The sequence below is a fragment of the Amborella trichopoda genome, chromosome 9 (genome assembly GCF_054954075.1).
Source record: "Amborella trichopoda isolate Santa Cruz 75 chromosome 9, AtrichopodaSantaCruz75HAP2 v2.0, whole genome shotgun sequence".
Taxonomy (NCBI): Eukaryota; Viridiplantae; Streptophyta; class Magnoliopsida; order Amborellales; family Amborellaceae; genus Amborella; species Amborella trichopoda.
The window spans coordinates 39,357,137-39,380,527 of NC_142344.1; the positions used below are offsets into that span (position 1 = coordinate 39,357,137).

General features: G+C 36.1%; 2 protein-coding genes across 9 annotated transcripts; one reads left to right on the top strand and one right to left on the bottom strand.

Annotated features, from left to right (window-relative positions):
- Window positions 1-1,315: 1,315 nt before the first annotated feature.
- Window positions 1,316-2,180, top strand: LOC18438902 (DUF538 family protein (Protein of unknown function, DUF538)). Its single transcript, XM_006849078.4, has one exon. The coding sequence runs from the start codon at window positions 1,482-1,484 to the stop codon at window positions 1,908-1,910; it is 429 nt and encodes a 142-aa protein (XP_006849141.1). The 5' UTR covers window positions 1,316-1,481; the 3' UTR covers window positions 1,911-2,180.
- A 16,711-nt stretch (window positions 2,181-18,891) lies between these two features.
- Window positions 18,892-21,828, bottom strand: LOC18438903 (putative 6-phosphogluconolactonase 4, chloroplastic). Of its 8 annotated transcripts, none has more exons than XM_006849079.4 (4): window positions 21,775-21,828; window positions 20,829-21,166; window positions 20,528-20,663; window positions 18,892-19,522 (listed from the first exon to the last, which is right to left on the bottom strand). In XM_006849079.4, exons 2-4 carry the CDS (start codon window positions 21,014-21,016, stop codon window positions 19,037-19,039), a joined length of 810 nt encoding a protein of 269 aa, XP_006849142.1. In that variant the 5' UTR covers window positions 21,017-21,166; window positions 21,775-21,828; the 3' UTR covers window positions 18,892-19,036. The 8 variants fall into 8 exon arrangements, with proteins under 8 accessions (XP_006849142.1, XP_011625160.1, XP_011625159.1 ...); XM_011626858.3 differs by having other exon boundaries at window positions 20,829-21,336; XM_011626857.3 differs by having other exon boundaries at window positions 20,829-21,372.
- Window positions 21,829-23,391: the final 1,563 nt, after the last annotated feature.

The following is a 23,391-nucleotide window of genomic DNA, read 5'->3' on the forward strand; positions in this document are numbered from 1 at the left end:
TGGATATGTATCTCAAAACTTTAAATTTTATAATTAAAAATGAAAATGGATTTTCATACCAAGGACTTCTAGTACCGGAACTGTCTTTCGGTACTGTTTAAAGGTACACCTCACCTTTATTATTTAAAGTTGGTGTCTTATATAAACCTCATCATCGATGCATGTGTATGTATGTGTGCACATGCGTGTGAAGGAAGAGACTATCTTATATGCCTTTAAAAACCACAGTAGGACTACGCATTGGACCTTAATTTTTGAACATGCACACAATCCACTCTGATAAACGATATAAATAAAATTTTGAAAATGTACAATAAAAGTTGCTTTCTTTAACCCAATGAGCATAGGCAGTCCTTTTTTATAACATGATTAGATTTAGACCTCAAAGGGATTGTTCTTATGCAGACTGTCCATTAAATAGATGGTATGTATTCAATGTTGGAATAACTCATTTTGACCTTTTTCTAGTATTGAAATTCATTTTTTTCTTTTTCTTTTTTTTGGTGTTAATTGTTGGGATAAAGATAGTGCAATTGCAAAATTTAAGATCGTACAAATGCCACTAACATGACTTTCTGAATGGGAAATTTCATTGTATTATTATGTAATGATGACATGAAATCACTTTCCCTATGTGTGTAAGTGGACTAGTTTATGTAAATTCTCAAAATACCGTAATTCTACAAATCCTTTGAAACTTAAAAGCAATGTTCAAGGATCCGGCCGAGTAACTCAACTCAAACTAATTGCCAAGGCAAGTTCCAGGGCTAACTCTCCTTGTTAAAAAATCATTTGAAACTAAAAAATTTAGATAAACTATCTTGAACTTATAATTTATGTATATTTTTATATAATTTATATGTTTTTTATAATGATTTAGGAACTTTTTTTATTATGCACTCTAATTTTTTATTTTTAGTCAATTTTTTCAGTAAAATCCACCTTTTGTATGGACTTTTACTGATTCATATTACTTATTTTACTTTTTACTTATTTTAATTATTTTTAACAAATTTTTTATATTTATGTTTGATTTTGTAGATTTTTTTGGTGTGTACAAAACTTGCTCAATCCACTCAAACTGAGCCGAGTTATTCAGCTGGGCCTGGGTCGTCAGGCCCAGTCTGAGTGACCCGGACCCAAATTATGCGAATGATCCGTTTAAATTTGGGGATTTAGTAACATAATCAAAATTAGCAACATAATCATAAGGGTTTGTTGGCCAAATGCTTGTACAGATATTACTCGTTGACTAGTCATTGCAGATTGAAGCAATAAAATATATAAACACATTCAAGTCCTGAGCAATCTAGCCGTTGGGTGACCAAACACCATGGTAGTTCAACTTCCCACAACCCACCAACCCTAAAACGAACTTCTCCTGGCATTTAAAAAACCAACTTCTCCCTCACCCCACAATTCCCAATCAACCAAAGGCATCAAGCACCTAATCTCCCTTTAAAATTAACTGTCACAGCACCATGGCCATGGAAATTGTGAGAAACGAAAGAGCCGGAGCCGAGGTGGTCTACGGGGCCGAAGCTTGTTATCAGCACTCTGTAGACTTGCTTCAAGAGCTAGGGTTTCCAAAAGGCGTGTTGCCGTTGAAGGATCTAGAGGAGTGCGGCCGAGTTCGAGAAACCGGGTTCATATGGATGAAGCTAAAGGTGCCTTATGAGCACTTGTTCAAGGAGATAGGGAGCAGGGTGAGCTATGGGACTGAGTTTACAGCCTATGTGGAGAGATTGAAGATGAAGAAGATGACAGGGGTGAAGAGCAAGCAGCTCATGGTTTGGGTTCCTATCACTGAGATGAGCATGGATGAGCCTGAAAGCAGCAAGATACACTTCAAGAGTTCGTTCGGGATGGGGAGGTCATTTCCTGTTTCGGCTTTTCAGAATGGGGAATAGGATCTTGAATAACCCTTTACTTTCACATTATTATGAAATCACCGTCCAAAGTTTATTACCTTTTACTTTCACATTATTACGCAGTCACATTCTAAAGTTTATCATGATAAATAAATTGTGGGGAGTTTACTCTCTCTCTCTCTCTCTCAGAGAGAGATACATAGATACCACGCGAGTATGTTTTGCTAATATCTTAAACTTGATTTAAGAGTAAGGCCTTGTTTGGACATCCCTTTTTTAGCTGCATGAATAAATTTGCCTTTATGTTAACCCTGAATGGGTGGCCGGCCATTAATGTGCAAGGAATGGGAAAATTCATTTTACCACAATCACCAAAAATGTGGAAATTTCACTTGAGTAGGACCCTTTGAAGGATGCCTATTTTCACAATTGCTCGTGAAGGCAATTAAAGAGAGGGATTGTATATTACGAGATCATCTATCTTTGTTATAAGGAAGTTATAATTACGTGTAGCTATTAAAATTCAAATTGGATGGTTTTGGGTATGTCACGAAATTTGAAATTTTTTTTTTTTTTTTGAATTTTAAATCTAATCAAACATACACTCATACCCACCCAATTTGAAATATGACTGACAAGAATTGTAACTCCTTATATTAAAAGTTAAAGGATCTCTTTGTATACCTTTCCTTGAGAAGACTCGAATATAGCCTCTAGAGGGCCTAAAGGTGTCCAAAGTACTGGAAACGCCAGATGTGTCTACCCGATTAGAGGACTTTTAAATGAGGTATGGTTGATGTCTCATTTATTGTGGAAATCGCATTAGGTTAAGCTGAGAAGTGCCCTAAATGACTTTAGGCCCATATTGGAAGGACTACTAAAATAGGATGTGCACAAATTTCTTCCAATTTTGTGGGAGTATTACCACATCTCATTTGTCATGGCTTTGGAAGCCCCACTAATGCAGAAAATGCTACTAATAGCGCATATAAGATCATACCACAACTCATTTTTTATTTACATTTTTCTCTCAAAAAAAAAAAACCCCTCATAAAAAAGGGATTGGGTCATTGTGGTAGGGGTTGGGTCATGGTAGTAGCACCCCATACTTAGTTACCACGCTGTGGTTTTCAATCCTAGTGACACCACCTACTAACACCTTAAAAAAAGCTAACTCCCTAATTTCATAAGAAGGGGGTTGGGTCATGGTGGTAACAACCCCATACCTAGTTACGACACTGTTGTTTCCAATCTTGTTGACACCTTCAAAAAAGTTTTAACTCCCTAATCTATATGAAAAAATAGGTAGGGGTTTGTCTTCCCCACCGAATCACCCAAAAAAATCAAAAAATTTAACTCAAAGTCTCATTCATTAGCAAAACAAATAGTGCATCAAGAAGAAAACACTATCACAAAAATATCATTGCATTACAAAAGATGTTCATGCCACTCAATGCTACATGCTCACTAAGATGCCACTGGATCAATAAGATCCTCTCAAGGGGGCATGGCACTCACATAACATGTCACATAGGTCATCGCTACAATGGCAAATAACCAAGCTACACAAGCTATCAATCCATCTATATGGTTGGTACCAATGTTAAAAAAAATCGACTCGATCAAGGTCCTTGGACCCTGGCGTAGGTAATTCATTGGGCCGAGTTCGAGTAACTCGATTGAGTCAAGCTCACTTCTTTTTTTTATGAAAATGAACATAATATATATATATATATATATATATATATATATATATATATATATATATTTATGAAAAATTCTTCCCAACGCTTATAGGCGAAAATGAACAGTGATTTCGTTTATCATCATCACCGTCCAAAGTTCATCGTACGATCACGATTATCCAGTAGATTTTTATTTTTCATTTTTCTTCTACAAATCGGAATGATCTGAAATTTAGAGCATGTGTACATCTTAGTGAAGCGCATCTAATAAAAACATAAAAATAATAATTTGTAAAAAAATTGACCAAAATACCCTTGAAACTTTTCTGATATTTTGGTCAATTTATTTCATATAAAATATTTTTTTGATATTTTTTGTAAATTTGCCTATTTTTTATGAACTCACTCTCCAAATATCATGTCATTCCGATTTGTCAAACAAAATGAAAAATAAAAAACTACTAGAGAATCGTGACTGTGCGATGAACTTTGGACGGTGATGAGGGTAAGCAAAATCATTGTTCATTTTCACCTATAGGCATTGGAAAGATACTACAAAACACCTATAGGTGAAAATAAACAGTGATTTCGCCTACCCTCATCACCGTCCAAAGTTCATCGCACAGTCACGATTGTCTTGTAGTGTTTTATTTTTCATTTTGTTTTTACAAATTAGAATGATTTGAAATTTGAAGCATGTGTACATATTAGTGAGACGTACCTAATAAAAATATAAAAAAAAAAATTGTAAAAAAGATCAAAATACCCATGAAACTTCTCAAAGGTATTTTGGTCAATTTAATATCATGTAAAATATTTTTTGGATATTTTTCTTTGATTCGTCTATTTTTTATGAACACATGCTCCAAGTTTCATATCATTTCAATTTTTAGAAAAATAAAAAATGAAAAATGAAACACTACCGAACAATCGTGACCGTGTGATGAACTTTGGACGGTGATGAGAGAATGTGAAATCATTGTTCATTTTCGCCTATAGGTAATTTGTAATATCTTCCCCCCTCACATATTGAAAGATTTTTTTGTGCGAAGAGAATTCTTCCTCAAAAATATTATATATATATATATATATATATATATATAATATTTTTGAGGAAGAATTCTCTTCGCACAAAAAAATCTTTCAATATGTTTCTTGGGAGGATTCAAACCCCAATTCCGTTGGAAATCATTCGTCGGCGCTACCTACGGAGATACTCAAACTTAAATGATTAAATGTTGCCCCGTATTATATAAATAAACGTTTCAGTACACCTCACTCCCCTAAAACTCGACTCGCTCCTAAGGTGAGGGCGAATTACTCGACCAAGCCCGAGTGACCTCATTCGAGTCGTAAAACTCTGGTTGATACCATGATGAACCATCAATGCATCCAAGTCCCATGGGTGCTATACTCTCAAACGGATCTATATGAATACTCTTTATTAGTAGATCAGCAAGCATTATATACTCTTTATTAGTGGATCGGCAATCATTAATTAACCAGGAAGTTAACTAATTTCTACCTCCATATTTTCCGGAAATTATCTAATGGAGTGATTTTTTCTTAGGAGCCTTTGATTGCACATTCAGTTTTAGAAATGGGGCTATTGCCGCTTTATTACCTCAATAGATAAATGTACGCCCATGCTCAAACTTGGCTAATAGCACTTCACTAAGAAAGTGCCTCAATAATATTTGCCTATCAGAAGCAATAATATAATGCAATATATTTTGCTTCCATCTTGCACTTTTGTCTTACTACACCATCAAACACATGCCCCACCAAGGCAAACACCCAACCAGATGTGGATCTAGAGAGAGAAGCACCAATGTAAACACCCAACCCGATGTGGATTTAGAGAGAGAGGGGGAGTAGGCTTGACTCTGTACAAAGACTGTAAGCTAGATCTCTGTTTTTTTTTTTCTTTTTTGGATTTTTTTTTCTTTGTTTTTGTTCTTTTTTTTATTTTTTTATTTTTTTTTTGAAGGGGAGACACTAGTTTTGTGGTTAGGAAAGAGAAAGAGAGTTTTTGATAATTTTTTAAAAACATATATATTTGGGCCAGTGATCTCATGCCACGGTGGTATCATAATATAATGCAACCACACTTCTAAAAATCCATGTTTGTGGTATTTGTATGACTCAAAATTTTGTACCCACTCTCTCTTCATCTCAATAATCAATCCCTAAACACAAAAGTTGGATTTGAACGCTAGATATAGTCAAAATGAGATCCCTCCAAAAACGAATCTAAACTATTTATTTGGTAAATTTCTAGATCTTAACCTTTACAAACTCAAAATCACTTTTTTTTTCTTTTTTTTTTAACATTGTTCATCTAATGATAACAAAACCATCTAAAAAAATTGAAAAAGAAAAAATCCTTCTAAGGCCTAAATCTAACCATTTTATCAAAATGGACGCCCTATGTTAATTGGACTAAAAAAATACTTTCTAAATTCTATTTTCAAATTTTTCTTTTTTGTGATTGTTCATTAGAATGAAAAGAGTGTATATTTTAAATTTTAGATCAAACAAATGGCCCTAATATAGTTTTTGAATATTGTTGCATTATATTATTATGCAACCGTTGCATGAAATCACTGCCCTATATCTATTAGGGAAAGATTTATATACTTCCCCTATAGCATAGATCTTCTATGCTTCCCCTACCATCCAGCTGTCCATTTTTTATCAAGAGAGCCACTCATCGTTTGATCTTAGATCCAATGTCTTAAAATATTTTATTTTTAGCTTTTTTTATACAAATTTTATGAATATGATATTTTGTATATGCTATCTTCTCATTGGGGCACACCTATAAAAAATATTAAAAATAATTTTTCAAAAAATATAATGACCAAAATACCCATTGAAACTTTCAAACGTATTTTGGTTATTTTATTTTATTGAAAATATTTTTTTTATATTTTTTTGCTAGTGAGAGTTTAATAGAGGATTGGACCTGCAAAACTTTGTCTCAAAATAGTTCATAGAAAGAAATTTAAAATGAATAGTGTAGAGAGGTGACATTGTGATTAGGGCAATCTTAACCTTCCATTCAGCATGGACGGTTGGATAAGGGGAAATATATAAGTTTTACATTATATGGGAAGCATAGAAGGCTTACCCTATATGTTATACATTTTAAAAGTGAAACATCTTATAAGAGAGTTAAGTTTTTTTTTTTTTTGTAGTTAGCGTACATGCTATTCAGTAAGTTCAAACTGCATTTAACCCACTTTTCAAAAAGTTTTTATATATTTCTGAAAATTTAGCCCAAATACCGGTTGGGCCAAATCAATGAGCCCTAACCTTGGCCTTGGCCCGAGCCCGCCACTAGGTTTGAGGCGCCGAGCCAGCCTACGACCCAACTTTTATGGCCCACATTATAAAGTCAGGCTAGCCCGCCTATTGCTAGCCCTATATTCAAGGGCAACACGGAATTCGGCCAATCCAGAATGAGGCAGCCTTTCAACCTCTATGGTCACATTTAATGTGATATGACCAAAATATAGGTAAACTTTACTGCAACAAATATCAGCTCAATTAGACCTAATAAGTGCCTAACACTCCGCCATGATTGCTCTATGAAACCCATCTTTTCGCTTTGTCCGTAGGGTTAAAAATTCGGTGTTCCAATCTCATAAGAATAATATTTTTCTCAACAATTCAATTGCTTGTTAGATGTTAGATTTCATAGCCCACCTATATCAAAGTTACATGGAAAAGGATGACTTCCGAGGTCATGTAGCTCACGGCTTCAAATGTGATATCACAACAAGCCTTATATCTCATTGACTATGCAATCTCTTGTATCCAAGTGGACAACAGCACTTGCCATCCACAAGATACACAGATCAATGGTTGTGGATGCATGAATGCACAGACATTAGTGATTGACCTCCTGAGCGACTAATGCATTGGTGCACAATGCACAGACCATAGTCTTCATTCTGTACTCTTCATCGAGATTCAAGATGCATGGGCCATAAGCGATTCTCAGAACCATGACTTCGATGCTTGAAGCAGATATTGTGCATCACAAGTCTACACAATTTATGGAAAAGGCTAGCGGCAAACTGAGTAGCATCCTCCTAGGATCCTTAGCTATGAAAATCATAGTAGATGCCTATCCGTCCATATACATTTCTCACTTTTGCACTTGTAATCTTCATATCCTTTCCTTACATATGCTCGCTGACTAGAGAAAGAACCTCTTCAATTTCCATCTACTTGCTCATATTCAGAATTAAACAGAGCCAGTTCCCACCGCGATAAGTGTGGCATCAATTCCTCAACCTTACTATCACCCAAAGGTCCTCAACCCATATCAGCAAGGGATCCATTCCTTTCATGGAATTGGCTGATCACTCACCTCCAATGCTATATCTCCTACTCATTCCGTTCAAAATGGATATGCAAATGTATTTCCTCTTTCCCATAGCTGCTGAAGTATTCAACAGATCCATCTCTAGGCTCTATCTTTCTGGCCTAGTGGAGGGTTTCAAATTCAGTACTCATGGTCCCACAATCTCCCACCTTCAATACACAGATGAAAACTTGCTTTTTTGAGATGCCTCCACCACTCAAGTTGATAATTTGCTCTTATTCCTTAATTGCTTCCACTTTGCCATGGGCTTCAAGGTTAATTTCACAAAATCCAAGATGATTCGTATTGCTATGGACACCCACATTACCCAAGCCTTTGCTCATAGATGAGGATGTGGCATAGACTCCTCCCCTCCACCTATCTCAATCTTCCTCTATGCCGCCAAACCTAAAAAGGCCCTTTGGAGCAACATTATAGACAAGTTGGTTCGCAAACTGGCTACATGGAAGGGCATATATCTCTCTCCTCTACAGGTAGAACAACCCTAATCAAAACCACTCTCTCAAATGTCATTCCAAATGTCCTTATTCCACATGCGAGCCTCGGTGGCACTTCGTCTAGAACAATTGATGCGTAACTTCTTCTAGTTGGCAGAAGGGGAATCCAAAAATTACCACCTCCTACTCTAGTCCTCTGTTTGCCAGCCCAAAGCTTTCGGGGCTTTGGGGATCTTACAGCCTACAAATATCGCCTCAACTTGGCATTGTTGGGTAAATGGTGGTGGAGACTTGCGAATTAGGGGGACCAACTGTGGCACCAGGTTTTATTCCACAAATATCGCTTCAACTCCTCCCTATGGTTCCTTCCACTCAGCTTCCAGTATATGGAAATCTTTTCTTCACTCCCTCCACCTATTCAAATGTTGCATCCGTTTCCACCCTAGGGTGGGGACAAGAGACAAATTTTGGACTAACCTTTGGCTAGGACGACCTCCCTATCATTGTGTTTTCCAATCTATTCATGTTGCAAGGAACCCCGACGCCTCTATAGCTGATCTCTTTGGCACAGTTGGAAATTCTAGATCTTGGAATCATGATTTTCGAAGAACACTTTGTGATGAAGAACTCTCCAACTTCCTCAAACTCTCTACCATTCTCTACTCCTTGTCCTTCTCATCTAATGGGGAGGACAAAATCATTTGGAGTCCGGCTGCGTCAAGGACTTTCTCAGTCCCTTCCTTCTTCATCCACCTCTCCTCCCCAGCCGTGCAACCTTCCCTACGTTCCATCGTCGCCAAGGCATGGACCCTTTCCATTCCTCCAAGAATACAAGTCTTCACTTGGATCGCCCTATGGGAGTGAGTCCTCACAGTGGACCAAGTCCAAAGAAAAGGCCTTGAAATCCCTAACGGATGTGCTATGTGCCCATCGGAGGAGGAAACGATTTTGCACTTGTTCATTCACTGTAACTTTGCTAGCTATATCTGGGAAGACCTACTTCAACTTCTCGGTTGGACATGAGTAATACCGGAATCAGTCCCGCAGCTATTTCAGTTAATGGGCTTCCGTCCATGACCCAAAACCAACACTATGCTTTGGAAAGCAGTAGTGGCCATCCTTTAGTCCATATGGAAAGAACGCAACAACAGAATTTTCAGGGGACAACATTCCCACTGACATTCTGTCAAGGAGTCCATCATCTCCATGGTCATTTTTGGGCCACCACCTACAACCATTTCAAGCTCCTCTCTGCCTCAGATTTTATCCTTAACTGGACAACCATCCTTCATCTTAGACCTAGGCTCAGCCTCCTTTCCCTCGCTAAATAGGCTTTAATGGGTTTGAGGTTTAAAATGAACTTGAAACCCACAATTGTACACCTTTAGTATTAAAAAAATGATCCAAAAATACCCTCAACGAGGGGTATTTCTGCCCTTGGGTAGGATGCAGGCCCTAGGCAGCCACCCAGGCAGCCGCCTAGGTGTGTTCCCAAGCGCTTAGGCAAGCGCCCAGGGATATCCAATTTTTTTGGGGCGCCTAAGCCTAGGCGGTACACCCAGGCCCCCAGAACCGCCTAGGTGGCCACCTAGGCGCTGGGCGGTCCGCTTTTTGAAACACTAAAAACCACAATGGAGTTTCTCTCTTCTCTTATGCCTCCCCCATTGGTATCGCGGACTCCACCATAGAAGAAGCCCGTGCCATATTGGAAGGCCTCAAAAGCTTCAACCCTTCTTGGAGCTCAATTCTGAGGGTGATTCAAGAAATGTCATTTCTTGGGCCTCACAAGAGGCTACACCACCGTAGAGACTTCTGACTATCTTTGATGAGATTTTCGGAATTTGCAGGCATATGCAGGTCTTTTGGACTCATACTAGGAAGGAGGCCAATCAAGTGGACAATACACTAGCTAAGCAAGGAGCTTATGTGGCTTTGCCCTAATCTTTTTGGAATAAAAACTTGACAAATCTTTGTAATTAGTGATTGTGTTTAGTAATTCTAATTGTTCCCACGTAATTTCGCCTGTATAGTTTTGTTTTTGTCATGCTCTTTGTGGCTTTTTTTAGCCCTTGGGTTGTTTTGTATACTGCATCTCTTGCTATTAATATAAGGCTAACAGTTTCAAAAAAAAAAAAACACCTACATAGCACCCCCTCTGCAGGTGTACATTGAAACTCATGTTGTACCATCCCATACCCAAGTCACTTTCCCACCATCTGCTTTACAAGCCATCTTGTGAGTCACCTTTAAGCCATCATGTACATGTTCCTTCATTAGGGTCGTGGACAAGGTCATGAAGATGCCAGCCTCCAATGAACAAGAATTGCTGATTAAAGCAAAGGCCATGACCTGCTCGTTACCTTAAAAGAATCAAATGGCTTAAGAGCAGGCACGCTTGACAGCAACCCTCGAGCAATAGTGCAAGAAGTGTGAAATGGCATATTGTATCTTGCATTTATTTCCTTATTTCTATTTATGTTAATTTGATTTGAGCTGCAGTTCCAAGTGGTATGCAAGGGTCTATGTGGTGTTCACAAGTCGAGACTAATTTGATTTGAATTGCAGTTCCAAGTGGTATGCAAGGTCTATGTGGTGGTCACGGGGCAAGTAGGTTTTTGTAGATAGACTTGCGCAGTCTTGTCTAAAACTAATCAACATGTCTTGCATTATTGCCTCTTTATATGTTTTGCTTTTTTTATTTTTATTTTTTTCCTATTATATGGCAAAAATTTTCCACTGGCTGCTAATCTAACATAACCCTCGTCTGTTTACTTGATGCATACCAATGAAACTGAAGATGAAGTTGTATCGGACGGCTATAAGACCAGCCATGCTTTATGAGACAGAATATTGGGCGTTCACGAAACAACGTATCTATAGAATGGGTATAGCTACCTGAGATGAGGATGTTGAGATGGATGAGTAGCAAGACAAGATAGAATTTGGAATAAGTGCATTCGAGAGAACTTAAGGGTAGCTACAATAGGCGATAAAATGAGAGAAAATACACTAAGATGTTATGCCCATATGTATCGTCGACCTGGAACAATACTTGTTAGGAAGGGTGATTTGTTTCAAATGGAAGACCCTAAAAGTACAAGAGGAAGGCCCTAAAGGACGTGGATAGAAGCAATAAGAAAAAATATGATGACGTATTGTCTGACTACAGCATAGTTAAGGGAACCATGGTGGTAGGGTGGCATTTCTGCTTCGGAACCTCGATCCCACTGTTCCTCCTAGGGATCTCGTAGGGACCCCTGTTTTTCAGTTTTGGGATCTCGCTCCCAAATAAAAGGGATCACGTTCCACTCATTAGTGGATTCTAGCACTATTTCTAAATAGATTCCTGCTGCTATCAAACATGTTCCAAGGTTTTGGTACATTATAATCTTGAGTTCCATATATGTAGAATCTACTTTAAAAAACATATGAATCCAGTTCCACGGTATTCCTACACCTCTCTCTCTCTCTCCCAATTCCTACAACTCTCTCTCTCTGCCCCTTTTATATAAGTGGCAAGTTTTATAACTAAGCAACAAATTCAATATTCATGCAAATGGCAAATTTTATAACAGGGCAATAAATTCAGTATTCATGCTCTGATCAAATACCAAATTATCCAATAAAATGTCGAATCAAGACAAAATAACCAACACAACATTCATATTCTGATCCTAAATCAAGATTTATCACATAAATCTTAGATATTCAATGCATTGAAACCCATGCAGCATTCGTGTTTCAATCCTAATATCTGATAATGGCATAAATCACAATATATACACGAAAATCACCATAAAAAGCATTCATCTCATCACTATCTCTCTACTATCACTCTCTCTCACTCGCTCTCACTCTCACTCCTCCCTACGCACACATTAGATTTTGGACTAAGGATCATGGACTAGGTAGCAAAATAATCCATACTCTTTAGATTTATCAAGCATGTAGGCATGTTTTGCATAAAAATATGCTTTGATGCACTTATTTAAACATAAGATGTCATACATATTACATTTTAGACTATGGACCACAAACTATACTGTAATGTGCCTAACAATATTTAATATTTAATCAGGTAGCATGTATGCCTAGAAACAGGGCACTACGGATTTATTTAATTAGAGGTTGTCATAGGCTCATATGTACATATTGGATTTTGGAGCATGGACTATGGACATATACAGCAAAGTGTTCAGTAGTATCTAGCATTTATCAAGTAGCATGTAAGCAGGTGATGTATAGAAATGGGCCACTACATATTTATTTAACTAGAGGATAGCATACATATTGGACTTGTTCCCTTACCCAATGGTAGTTGAGGGCCTTGGGGCCAATCAACTGAGGACCTTGATTCCTATTCTTGAAGAATCTCAATATTAGAACAAGCGGGACTGCGTAATATGACAAATGGAAACCTCGATCCCTTAACCTAGGGAACTCGTACTAGCTCTACTTGACAACCTCGTTTAATGTGTAGTGGAGCTTAGATCCTTGCTAATCAAAACCTCGAACACATGGACACGAGATCTCGTTCCCTCTCTAGTTCATTGTACGGACCCCGATCCCAAACCCAAGGAACTTCCGCAATAGGGCGGTTCGGCGATTCTCGAACCGATCCCACTCCCATCTCTAACAACTATGGACTACGATATGGACCTTAATAGGGTGGAATAGCGGAATATAAATTGCGCAGCTGACCCCAAATAGTTGGGACAAGGGTCGGGTGATGATGATGATGATGATGTTGTTCTTTTACTTCAAGTTGTAGATGATTCCTTTATAAAATTTATGATAGTGTGTTCTTCTTACTTGTGTATTTCCATTATCAGTTAATCGTTACCTACAAATATTGATAATGAGTTTATAACTGATGCTCATAATATCATAGAGATCCTGGATTGGGTGCGTCGAGATCCGAGTTATCATACTAAGATTGTTGTCCCTGAAAATCTGGATTGCAAAGAGCCCATAATAGAGAGCACGCACTGAAAAATGTGGTGTGCATTCTCTTGCCAATTAGAATTTTTCTGGAATCATGAGATCAATACTGAAGTGGGTCCACAACCTTCGTAGGGAAATCCCTGTAACTATTGACCAGACAACTATAGTAAAATCCCATGTAAAAAGGGACCTAGGACAGCAATAACCAAGTATACCAACTATCAAATATGATCTCCTAGTTGCCATAAACTGATGAATAAATGCATTATTTTAGCAGTATTAGTCTCGAAACTATTATGGAATATCAATATCTATCTAGTGGCAAGTACTCGAAAGGACCGAAGACTGGACTCCACTCAAAGAATGTCTCAAATTGAACTGATATGGTACACACCATTATTTGGTTTTTGCAGTGCTAGTATGACTCTATATAATGTCTTCCTCATGTGGTAAGCCCCAAGCAAGTAATAAAAGGATCTTCATTTAAGACAAAACATTAATCTTCTGCATATGATAGTGTCAACTTCCAGAGGGCTACACAAGGTACAGCAACATATTGTAGTTAACTTTACTGTAGCAAAACTCTTGCTCATAGGCAGCATCGTGCTCTGATTAGCAAGTTGAAAACCAACGAATTGGCTCCAGATTTGACATTCTCCTAAGCTGAGTCAACAAGTGAAGACCAGCTCTCATATAACTCAGTAGAGAAGAAGAGTAGAGAAGCCTGGTCTCGTATGTCAGCCAACACTCAGTAAGATCTCGAGTTGACTCATGACATTCTCACGTTCATTCGGTGACTTTTAAACTGTGTTCTTGAGTGTCATTGTATATTACTATTCTCCTCATGTATCTCTTAGAAATAACAATCAATTTCAACTTTCCTTTATAAATCTATTTGCACCTAAGAGCCTTTATCGTATATAGGAAGTGGAACCCACTAACAAGTCTCAAGAGTTATTTAATGGAAATGCTTAGCTCGTCTTGCATGGCTTCACACCAAATAAAGCCAAGAAGATGCCACTCTTTCTGACATAGGTAATAATCAAGCAAACGATGTTATATATATATATATATCAAGACAATTCAAAGGAACTAAACCTAGTTTGCAAATGATCCAAAAACTCAGCCAGATGTATAAAAATCAACGAGCTTAATGCAATATCGGGAGCTCTTGGCATGGCTAATATAATTGACATGCTGTTAATTACTGGCATTGTAAGCATAATTAAATTCCTCCATGTCGAGACTTGAAATAGAGATTGTCACATTGTGCATGTCGCCGAATTTTTGAAGAGCTAGTACTTTAAAGTGATGTTTGGAAATCAATGAGATGAATTCCATGATAGGATCCATCAAGACTAGAAACCTTGAATGAGAATAAAAGGAGCAACCCTATGAGAAACACAAGGTCAAAATAGAACATTATTACAATCAACAATATATTTCAAGACTTCTTTTGAAGTGAATATATTTCAAGACTTTAACATATCAAAGAACGAGAAACCAAGCTTATTAATGCTTCAGGGTCTCTTTCACCAATGGTTAGAAGTAGGGAAAAAAAACACGACCAAAAATAGAGAACGTAAGTAGTTTGGTCTCACATTAGTAAGCCAAAAAGAGATTGGGAAATGAAGTTTAGATAAGAAATACTTACACACCCTTACATACAGAACCCTACACATGAGATGTCACAGCAAGCAACTCAGGGTTTATACTATGAACTCATGTTTTATCAAAAAATGTCGTCATAGATTGAGATGTACGCAGCAGAATTTGAGAAGTCAAGACAAACCCAAAATCTGAAAATTTTCAATTTTTTTATAAAAACTAAGATTCAATGATCCAAAATAAGGGTTCAAATTGATGAACAATGCAGGTTTTAAATGTTAACATTCTCAAAAATAAAAAATAAAAAAAAATGCAGGTTTTATTTAGTAGCACAGTGCAATGTGTAAAGTAGAGACTCACATATGGATCCAACCATGGAGGCAGTACTCGAGGGACACCATAACTTCTGTATTAAAAGGATGACTAGCATGTTTAGCTAGAAATCTCATGACTCGCAGTCCAATACTTCATCACGTAAGGAACTACCAAATAAAGTCAGTTGCCTGACCTACTGAAGAGAAAGACCACAACAACTGAGTGTCTTGTTTTATAACATCACAATTCACAAGCCAGAAATGGAGTGCACCATGTAAAATTGAAAGTAGTACGAAATGGACGATTTACCATAGTCAACAAGAAACAATGCAGTTGATAGCCTATAAAGACTAGCCCATTCTCTGATATGCGATAACATACAACCATTTTGGGAGGCTCATGATAGTATAACAACTTGTGAAACCACGAGTGTTGTGCTAGAGGAACATAGATTACTCTCTAGAAGCCTAAAATAGACATCTAGAACTGAACGTCATCAACCTTTCATCAAGTTGTAGCCTTATCAAGTTGTGATATGCATCAACTTGAAACTTTTTTCTAGTAGAGAGTTTTAAGCTGTAGCCTCATTGTCCTTATAAAGACAACTTGGAACACATTTGTGAAAATAATGCAGATATAAATATAAGATATTGATATATTATATATAATATATAGTATATCATAAGATATTTGTATATGTTATATATAGTATATAGTATAATATAAGATATTTGTATATGTTATATATAATATTTATATTATTATTTATTATATTATAAAGATATTGATATATTATATATAATATATAGTATAACATAAGATATTTGTATATGTTATATATAATATATAGTATAATATAAGATATTTGTATATGTTATATATAATCTTTATATTATTATTTATTATATTATATATAATATTTATTTAATATAATAAATATATTATTTATTATATTTATTATATATTATTTATAATATTTATTATATACAATATATTATATTATATATTTATTATAATATATAATATCATAAATATATATTATAAATAATATAAGATATTTATATAATAAATAATACAATAATATAAATATTACATACAATATATATTTTATATAATATAATAATAGAAATAGTATATATAATATAATAAATATATATTATATATAACATTTAATATAATATAAATATATATTATATTAATAAAATAAATATAAATATATAATATAGTATAACATTATATTATAAATTATAATATTATATTATATAATATTATGTTATGGTAATATTATATTATATCATGTTAATAATACTAATATTATGTATTTATATTATACATAGTGAATGGTGATCAACAAAAAAGTTATGAAAGATTAAGTTCCTACCCCCTCCAGGAACTTAATCTTTCACTTTTTAACAAAGGAATGGGAGCTTTTGTAACAAAGGAATGGGAACTTTTGTTGAAAGATTAGTTTCTGAACTTTTCATGGAAAGTGTGAAACAAACATAGAACTTTTTCAAAATCTGAAAGAATACAAAGAATACTTTCAAAAAAGCAAACACGCCCTAAAGGAGAGAAAAGGGTGGAACTTGGAGAACAAGAGAGAAGATACCTTTGGTTTTTTTTTTGGGTGGGGAGGTGGGGAAGAAAGGAAATCATGGTTAATACACTGGTTTCAACAAGTGTTGTCAAAGCTGAGCAGAACTCTGTTGACATTCAACTATGAGCCACTCAAACTATGGTGTCAAAGCATAATGCACATTTGACTCACCAAGTGATAATCAAACAGCCTTGCCACTCCACAAGTCGTATCAGAGCAACTTGTGTTTCCACATGTTGTATCAAAGTGAGGGCTGATTGATCAATTCTTTATAGTTTTGGAGAACACAATATGAAATGCAGTACATGAGATGAACAGAAAACAACATTCCTGTGAAAAAATGCATCATGTTGTTAATCCACCCTGTACGTAAAAATGAGACCTCTAAGTGTTACAGCCTGTACCAATGCTCTTTAAATCAAACTTGGATTAGGACTGAGCATCTCATGGAGTCTACTTGGGTGAGTCGGATAAGACTCGCCACAACTCAGGTTACTGAGATGAGCCAACTTGGGTATCTCCCAAGTCAATTGGGCAAGTTCTTAATCTCCAATAGTGTTCATAATCAGCTTAGAATCATTAAATTACTATATCTTCTCCAATGCCAAAGCTACAATGAATGAGTTTCCCAGGTATAAAACATTTTAATCATTTGGATCCATTTCTGGCTTCATGTTATCCTCATCAGAACTTTCATGTTTAACCCATGAGACGTAAATAACCTTCTATATCTGTTATAGCAAAATTAAAACTTCTATGGAATCACTACTCCACATTCAATTACAAAAAATAGCAAATTTAATTCCACCAGAAAATTTGCGTATCTACTCCTAAAATTTTGCATAAATTTGATAGCCTGAGTCCCCAATTGAGTTATGTAGCTTGGCCAATCAAGAGGAAGTTTGGGGGACCTACTACGTAGATAGCATCGCATCAAGGTTTTAAGATAAACACATTATAATTGTCTTCAACCAAGAAAAGTTTGAACATATAACTTATATAAATAGACTTACCTTGTGTATTTCACAAATCTCACGGTTAGAGAACTGTTATCCGAAACCATTCCCAAAGATATTATGAGAGCTCACACACATATGTTCTGTGCAAAATGAAAAACACTACAGGCACATCTGTAATTGGAAGCCACCGGATCCGTGGAACCTGGAAAATCGAGTTCTCTGGAACTGTTGATATTTGGAAGTTCTGGAATAGTTTTTGGATAACCTGTCTGACAGAGATCAGGCTTCACAATGATCTAACAAAGCTTCATAATGATTAGGCTTCATTACTTTAAAGAGAGCTAAAGATAGAAGAGAGAAACAAAGAAAGGGGTTACAGAGGTAGGACTTACACAAAGATACAGAAAGGACACAATACAAGAGAGAAAGAGCTTAGCGAGAGAAAAGACACATTTAGAGACAGAAGGCATAGTTAGAGAAAGATGACTTAGAGAAAAAGGACATTCAAAGAGGGAAAGGGTGAGAGAATGAGTGAGAGAAAAGGCACAATTGGAGAGAGGACTTAAAAAGAGAGGAGCTAGAGGACATTATTATAGAGAGGAGTAAGAGAGAGAGAAAGTAGTTAGAGAGATAAAAAATGCATGGTTAGAGAGGGCATTCAGATAGAGAATAAAAACATGAGTAGAAAGAAAGGGCATGGTTAAAAAGAGTTAGAGAGATAAAGGTGTTAGAGAGAGCACAAATAAAGAGAGACAGTAAGAGCAAGATTATAGAGAAGGGAACAATTCAAGAGAGAGGAATTAGAGAGAAAGGGAATGGTTTGGGAGAGAAAGGGTATAGTTTGAGAGGACAAGGACTAGAAGCCAAAAAAGGCAAGAAGCACAGATTCGAAAAAACGGGATGAGAGAACACTAATGTGGGGAAGGAAGCTGCACGCTCTCATTTATTAAGAACCAAGAACTACCTAAAGCCATTTGTTACAGCACTTCATTAACTAATAAGGAAGTGCTACAATAAATTGGATAGTTTCTAGAGCTGGAAGTTCCCATAAGTGCCCAAAAGCAAAAATGACAAGGATCTTATGCAATAAACGTTTTATTTATGCAACAGAACCAACATATCGAACAAGTCACACACTCATATTATGAACTAGGAGTCCAACTTGCAACAAAGTTGTCAAAAGAGTTATCGAGTAACAACATCATAATATTAAAACCAACAAATTCAGAGCAATGAAGAACCAGGAAGCTTTGAAGATGCCTCTTTGTCAGTAAACCAAACGAGTTCCCCATGGACGGGTGAGACCATTTGCACCGGCAGCAGATCAGAGTGTTGTTCATCACATAGAACCCTCTTCATCATATCAGCCTTTCCAGCACCAACAATAACAAGCGCAATATTTGAAGCTGAGTTGATAACTGGGAAGGTAAAAGTTATTCGTTCTGGTGGTGGTTTTGGGGAGTCCTTTATATATGTAACCCATCGTTGGTTCTCATGGATAAGATGATGTCCAGGGAAAAGAGATGCTACATGACCATCAGGACCCATCCCTAAGAGCATGAGGTCAAAATTGGGGAAGGAAGTGACTGCTGAGATGTCCACTACCCCTGAATGGACAAGTTGCTTAAGACCAGTCTCATAATCGTCAGCGGCATCCTCTGGAGATAGTGAATCATTGATAGCATAAACATGACCAGGAGGAATTGGAACCTGAAAAACAAGTATCCAAAAGCCTTTACAGATAATAACGAAGTAAGCATGAATAGGCTCCACAAATAAAATAAATAAGTAAAAAAAAGAAAGACAAAAATCTTTACAGCACGGACAGATCTTAGAACGTGGGTGTGACTAAGAGCTGCAAGCATCCGGGTTAATGGCCCAAAAATTATTATGGAATCCCGACCTGAATGTTGTAATGGAAAGAGTGCAAAAGTTTAAAAATTAAATGTGCGGTACTTCATAGAATACCTAAAAAACAGAAAGCAAGAAGAAGGTGATTTACACACAGAGAGGTCACTGCTGGGAGGCATGCATAAGATAACAGAATCCAGAAGCTGTCTTGTTATAACCTAATCTATTATCTATATATAAAACAAGGTCTTGCACGTGTGCAAATCTTGCAATTGACTTGGCTTCTAAATTAAGTTGATATGATTTATATTTTGTGCAAAAGCAATACGATCTCCTAGTTATTTGGAGTTCTAGACAATTTTTATCAATTTTTTCCTCCCTCGTCGCATGTGTTCTATAACCTAAATGAAAAAGCATACTTCAATTCTACAATTTATACAGCACTTGCTACAAAGTGAAAAACACCTCAAGCCTGACTACTCAATCCCAGAACCTGGATACAAAAGAGAAGGTTCCTGAATAAAAACCAAGGAGTATGCACAGAGATGCAGCTGAACTGATCTAATTTTGAACATATTGTTTAAAGTTTTGGGACTCCAACTCGGCCTGGCTCAAGCAATGACTGAGTTTGTGGGACTCGACCAAGTCCTGCCGCAGTCTTAATTTATTTTTGAATCAAAATAAAAATTTGGCCAAGTTTTACTGAAATTTAAATCTCATTGAGAGATTAAGTCCAAGTTTTTAGTCCCTGAGACTTCAGTTGACTAGAACACATTTAAAATTAGATTTCAATAAGAAAAACTTCTGCAGAACTACACAATCTAACTTGGATATTAGCTCAGAAAAGAGAAACAAAAGACACACCTTTGAAAGGAAACCATCATAAGCCAGCTTATAGTTACTTTCAGGATGATCTAGGGGAACCACTCTCTCATCCACCCAAAAAATGTGCCATCGTGCCCACTCGACAGAATCAAAAAATGGAGGTTCAACCAGTTTCCTGAGAAACAAATAGCAGCAAAAAAATATGAAATAGCAAAATGAACGGATACAATATCCAGAATTTTTCAAAAGCAAAAAAAAAACACCCTTGTCTATCCAATATGGTGATTTAAGCTCTATAAAAACACAAAAGAAAGTAACCCACAAAGACCAAATCGTTTACCCAAGGCACTTGATGAGGGACCCTCCAGAAAGAACTACAGTAAAAGCTCCTCTTTCTTTGACAATTTTCTCTGACAATTCAGATGTGTATTTTGCCAAAGCCACCATGAGCTCCTCCTCATTTTCAAAGACCAGCAACTTCCCTTTGTCCTTTACAGATGTTGCTTCCCCCATTGCAGCCTGGTTCATCTTTTTCCTTTGTAATTGCTTGGTATTCAATTTGCTTGTGCAAAGGTCTGATGAGAGAGAAAGTGGGTCACTCACAATCGAAAACGGCCTTCTAAAAATGGGGGAGCTAGGGCACGAACGTTGCAGAGAGTGGATTGAGCAGGGCAACACCTGAAAACCAGACTTGATTACACAAGGTTGCATTTTTTGTCTGGTGCTCGATGCCTTTTCAGGTCGCCAGAAAATACCAAAATCCACCCGATTCCGGCAACCCAAAATTCACCGGTAAAAGAGTTGCGTGCAAGTCGTATTGTATAATTGCAGTCGAGTGAGAAAGGATTCTAATAATCAGATTCAGAAATTAGAGAGAGAGACATCTGTAAAGAAAAGAAAGAAAAATCCGAAAACAAGAAATGCGGAGTTATCAAGAAACTCCCGAGAACATAAAAAAAAACAAAAAAAACAAAAACTAGGCTTTATACCAAGAGGCACATGAGATGTAAAGAAAATGCTGCTTTCACATGCCGCCCTAAAATCAAAAGCTAAGCTCAATGAATGAACTAAGCTCAATGAATGAAAATAAAGAACCCTAGAGCACACATCTTGATAAGGTGAGGCAGTATTTCAGCCTAAAAGCTACAAAATCCAATACTTGAAGCGAGAAAACATAAACCCTAGAACACACTCGGAATCATGGAGTAGATCGATTTCGTTTAGGGAAACCTACAATTTCAGAACCGTGATCTTGAGGAGGGTGAGTTGAAGAAATGTAGGCTTACCTGATCAAAATCCGAGCTTTTGCGGGTTATTTTCAGGCGGATTGCGGCATGCCAGTACGCCGTCAGAGAGAGTGTATAAGAAGTGCGTATTGGACGCTCGCGTGAGCATACTGTATATTAACTCCTTCGGACATAAAAGGTCAAAACCACCTCATGCGTTAGACGTTGGAGGGCCGAAAAGAGAGAATTTTTCTGGAGTTCGTGAAACCGTGAGATTTCACACGTTGCCGTTAACGTCTTAAAAAGCGGATCAGTGACCCTGGTTATCGATCTGGAAAATTGGTCTACATGGCATATCCATGGTCTCGATCGGTGGATAGGCCAGATCAGCCGTATCCAAACATAAAAAAAAGAAAAAACTTAAAAAGATAATAAATATTATTATAAAGATTATTTTTGAGTTTTCAAATGAAAATGACGATAGTCTATTATGGATTTTCTTCATTTTAAAATACATAAATATTGAGACTCCATTTTCTATATGAGTAGTAAGTTAAAAATCAGTGACCCCATCCAAAATCGGATGATCCGGATCGAAAATCATTATGACCGTCATGGATTTTGTAAAAACTCCGAAAAAAACAAATTTCAAAAAAATATATAGGAAAAAAAGGATACGATTTTTTTTCCTGATTTAAATCGTATTATGAAAAAAACCCGTTTTAAACCGGTTTATGAAAGTTAAGTGATTTTTGGCCAACTTTTTCAAAGAGTCGTCGTTTAAAACTGTTTCCATAAAAACGCCGTATTTTTAAAAAATCATCGATTAAATGGCGATTTGCTAACTATGGTTTTGATAGCCTCTCTCTCTTGCTCTTTTTAGTATTTTTTCTCTATTGCGATATAGCACTAAGCAGTGGTTTAAAAAATGGATCGGTGCTCTAGATCGAGCACCTCAAAAACCCATCCGGATCTGTGAATCGGCGATCCAGATCGGACATCGGCTGAATCGATAAGATTAAGCCTTAAAAAAAATCTAAAAAAATTATCAAAATTCATTATAAATGTTATTTTTTTGGAATCCAATAAAAAATGGGGGTACTACATTGTTAACTTTAATTTTTTTAATCAATATGCGAATATTGAGATGTTCTTTTATTGTAACTTAGGTTAACTATTAAATTTACATCACACAAAAGAAAAATAATATAATTATTATGGATGAAGTATATAAGTATACTGGACTATAATAAAGAATGGATTAAATTGATAAAAAAATGGCCACCAAAATCTCGAATTGACGGAAAACCTTACTCTGCTTAAAAAAACCCAAATTATTACAACCTAACTATAGTATTATATACTAAAATTGAAATTGTTGGTTTATATTTTATAGTCTATTTTATTATACAAATAATAACAAATCCAAAATATCTTATAATATCATTTAATTTAAAATGTATTATTGATAACTAGAAGAAAAAATAGTATATCATATAATTTATATTGCGAATAAATTTAAAAAATAAAATAAAAGATTTAGTTATCAATGTAAAACTAAATTCTAAAGTGGTTTGAGTTAGTGTTATTTTTCTCTCTTAAAATATCCTCTAAACTAATATTTTTTAATATTTAATAAACTAGAATTAGTATTATTTTTGTTTTTTAATATCCTAT

Excerpts from the sequence above, each read along its gene's own strand:
- LOC18438902 (XM_006849078.4), top strand. The coding sequence starts at position 1,482 with ATGGCCATGGAAATTGTGAGAAACGAAAGAGCCGGAGCCGAGGTGGTC.
- LOC18438903 (XM_011626858.3), bottom strand. The coding sequence starts at position 21,199 with ATGCAACCTTGTGTAATCAAGTCTGGTTTTCAGGTGTTGCCCTGCTCA. Across the intron at positions 20,664-20,828 it reads TCCCTCATCAAGTGCCTTGG|GAAACTGGTTGAACCTCCAT; the intron begins GTAAACGATTTG and ends TTTGTTTCTCAG. Across the intron at positions 19,523-20,527 it reads ATGATGGTTTCCTTTCAAAG|GTTCCAATTCCTCCTGGTCA; the intron begins GTGTGTCTTTTG and ends CTTGTTTTTCAG.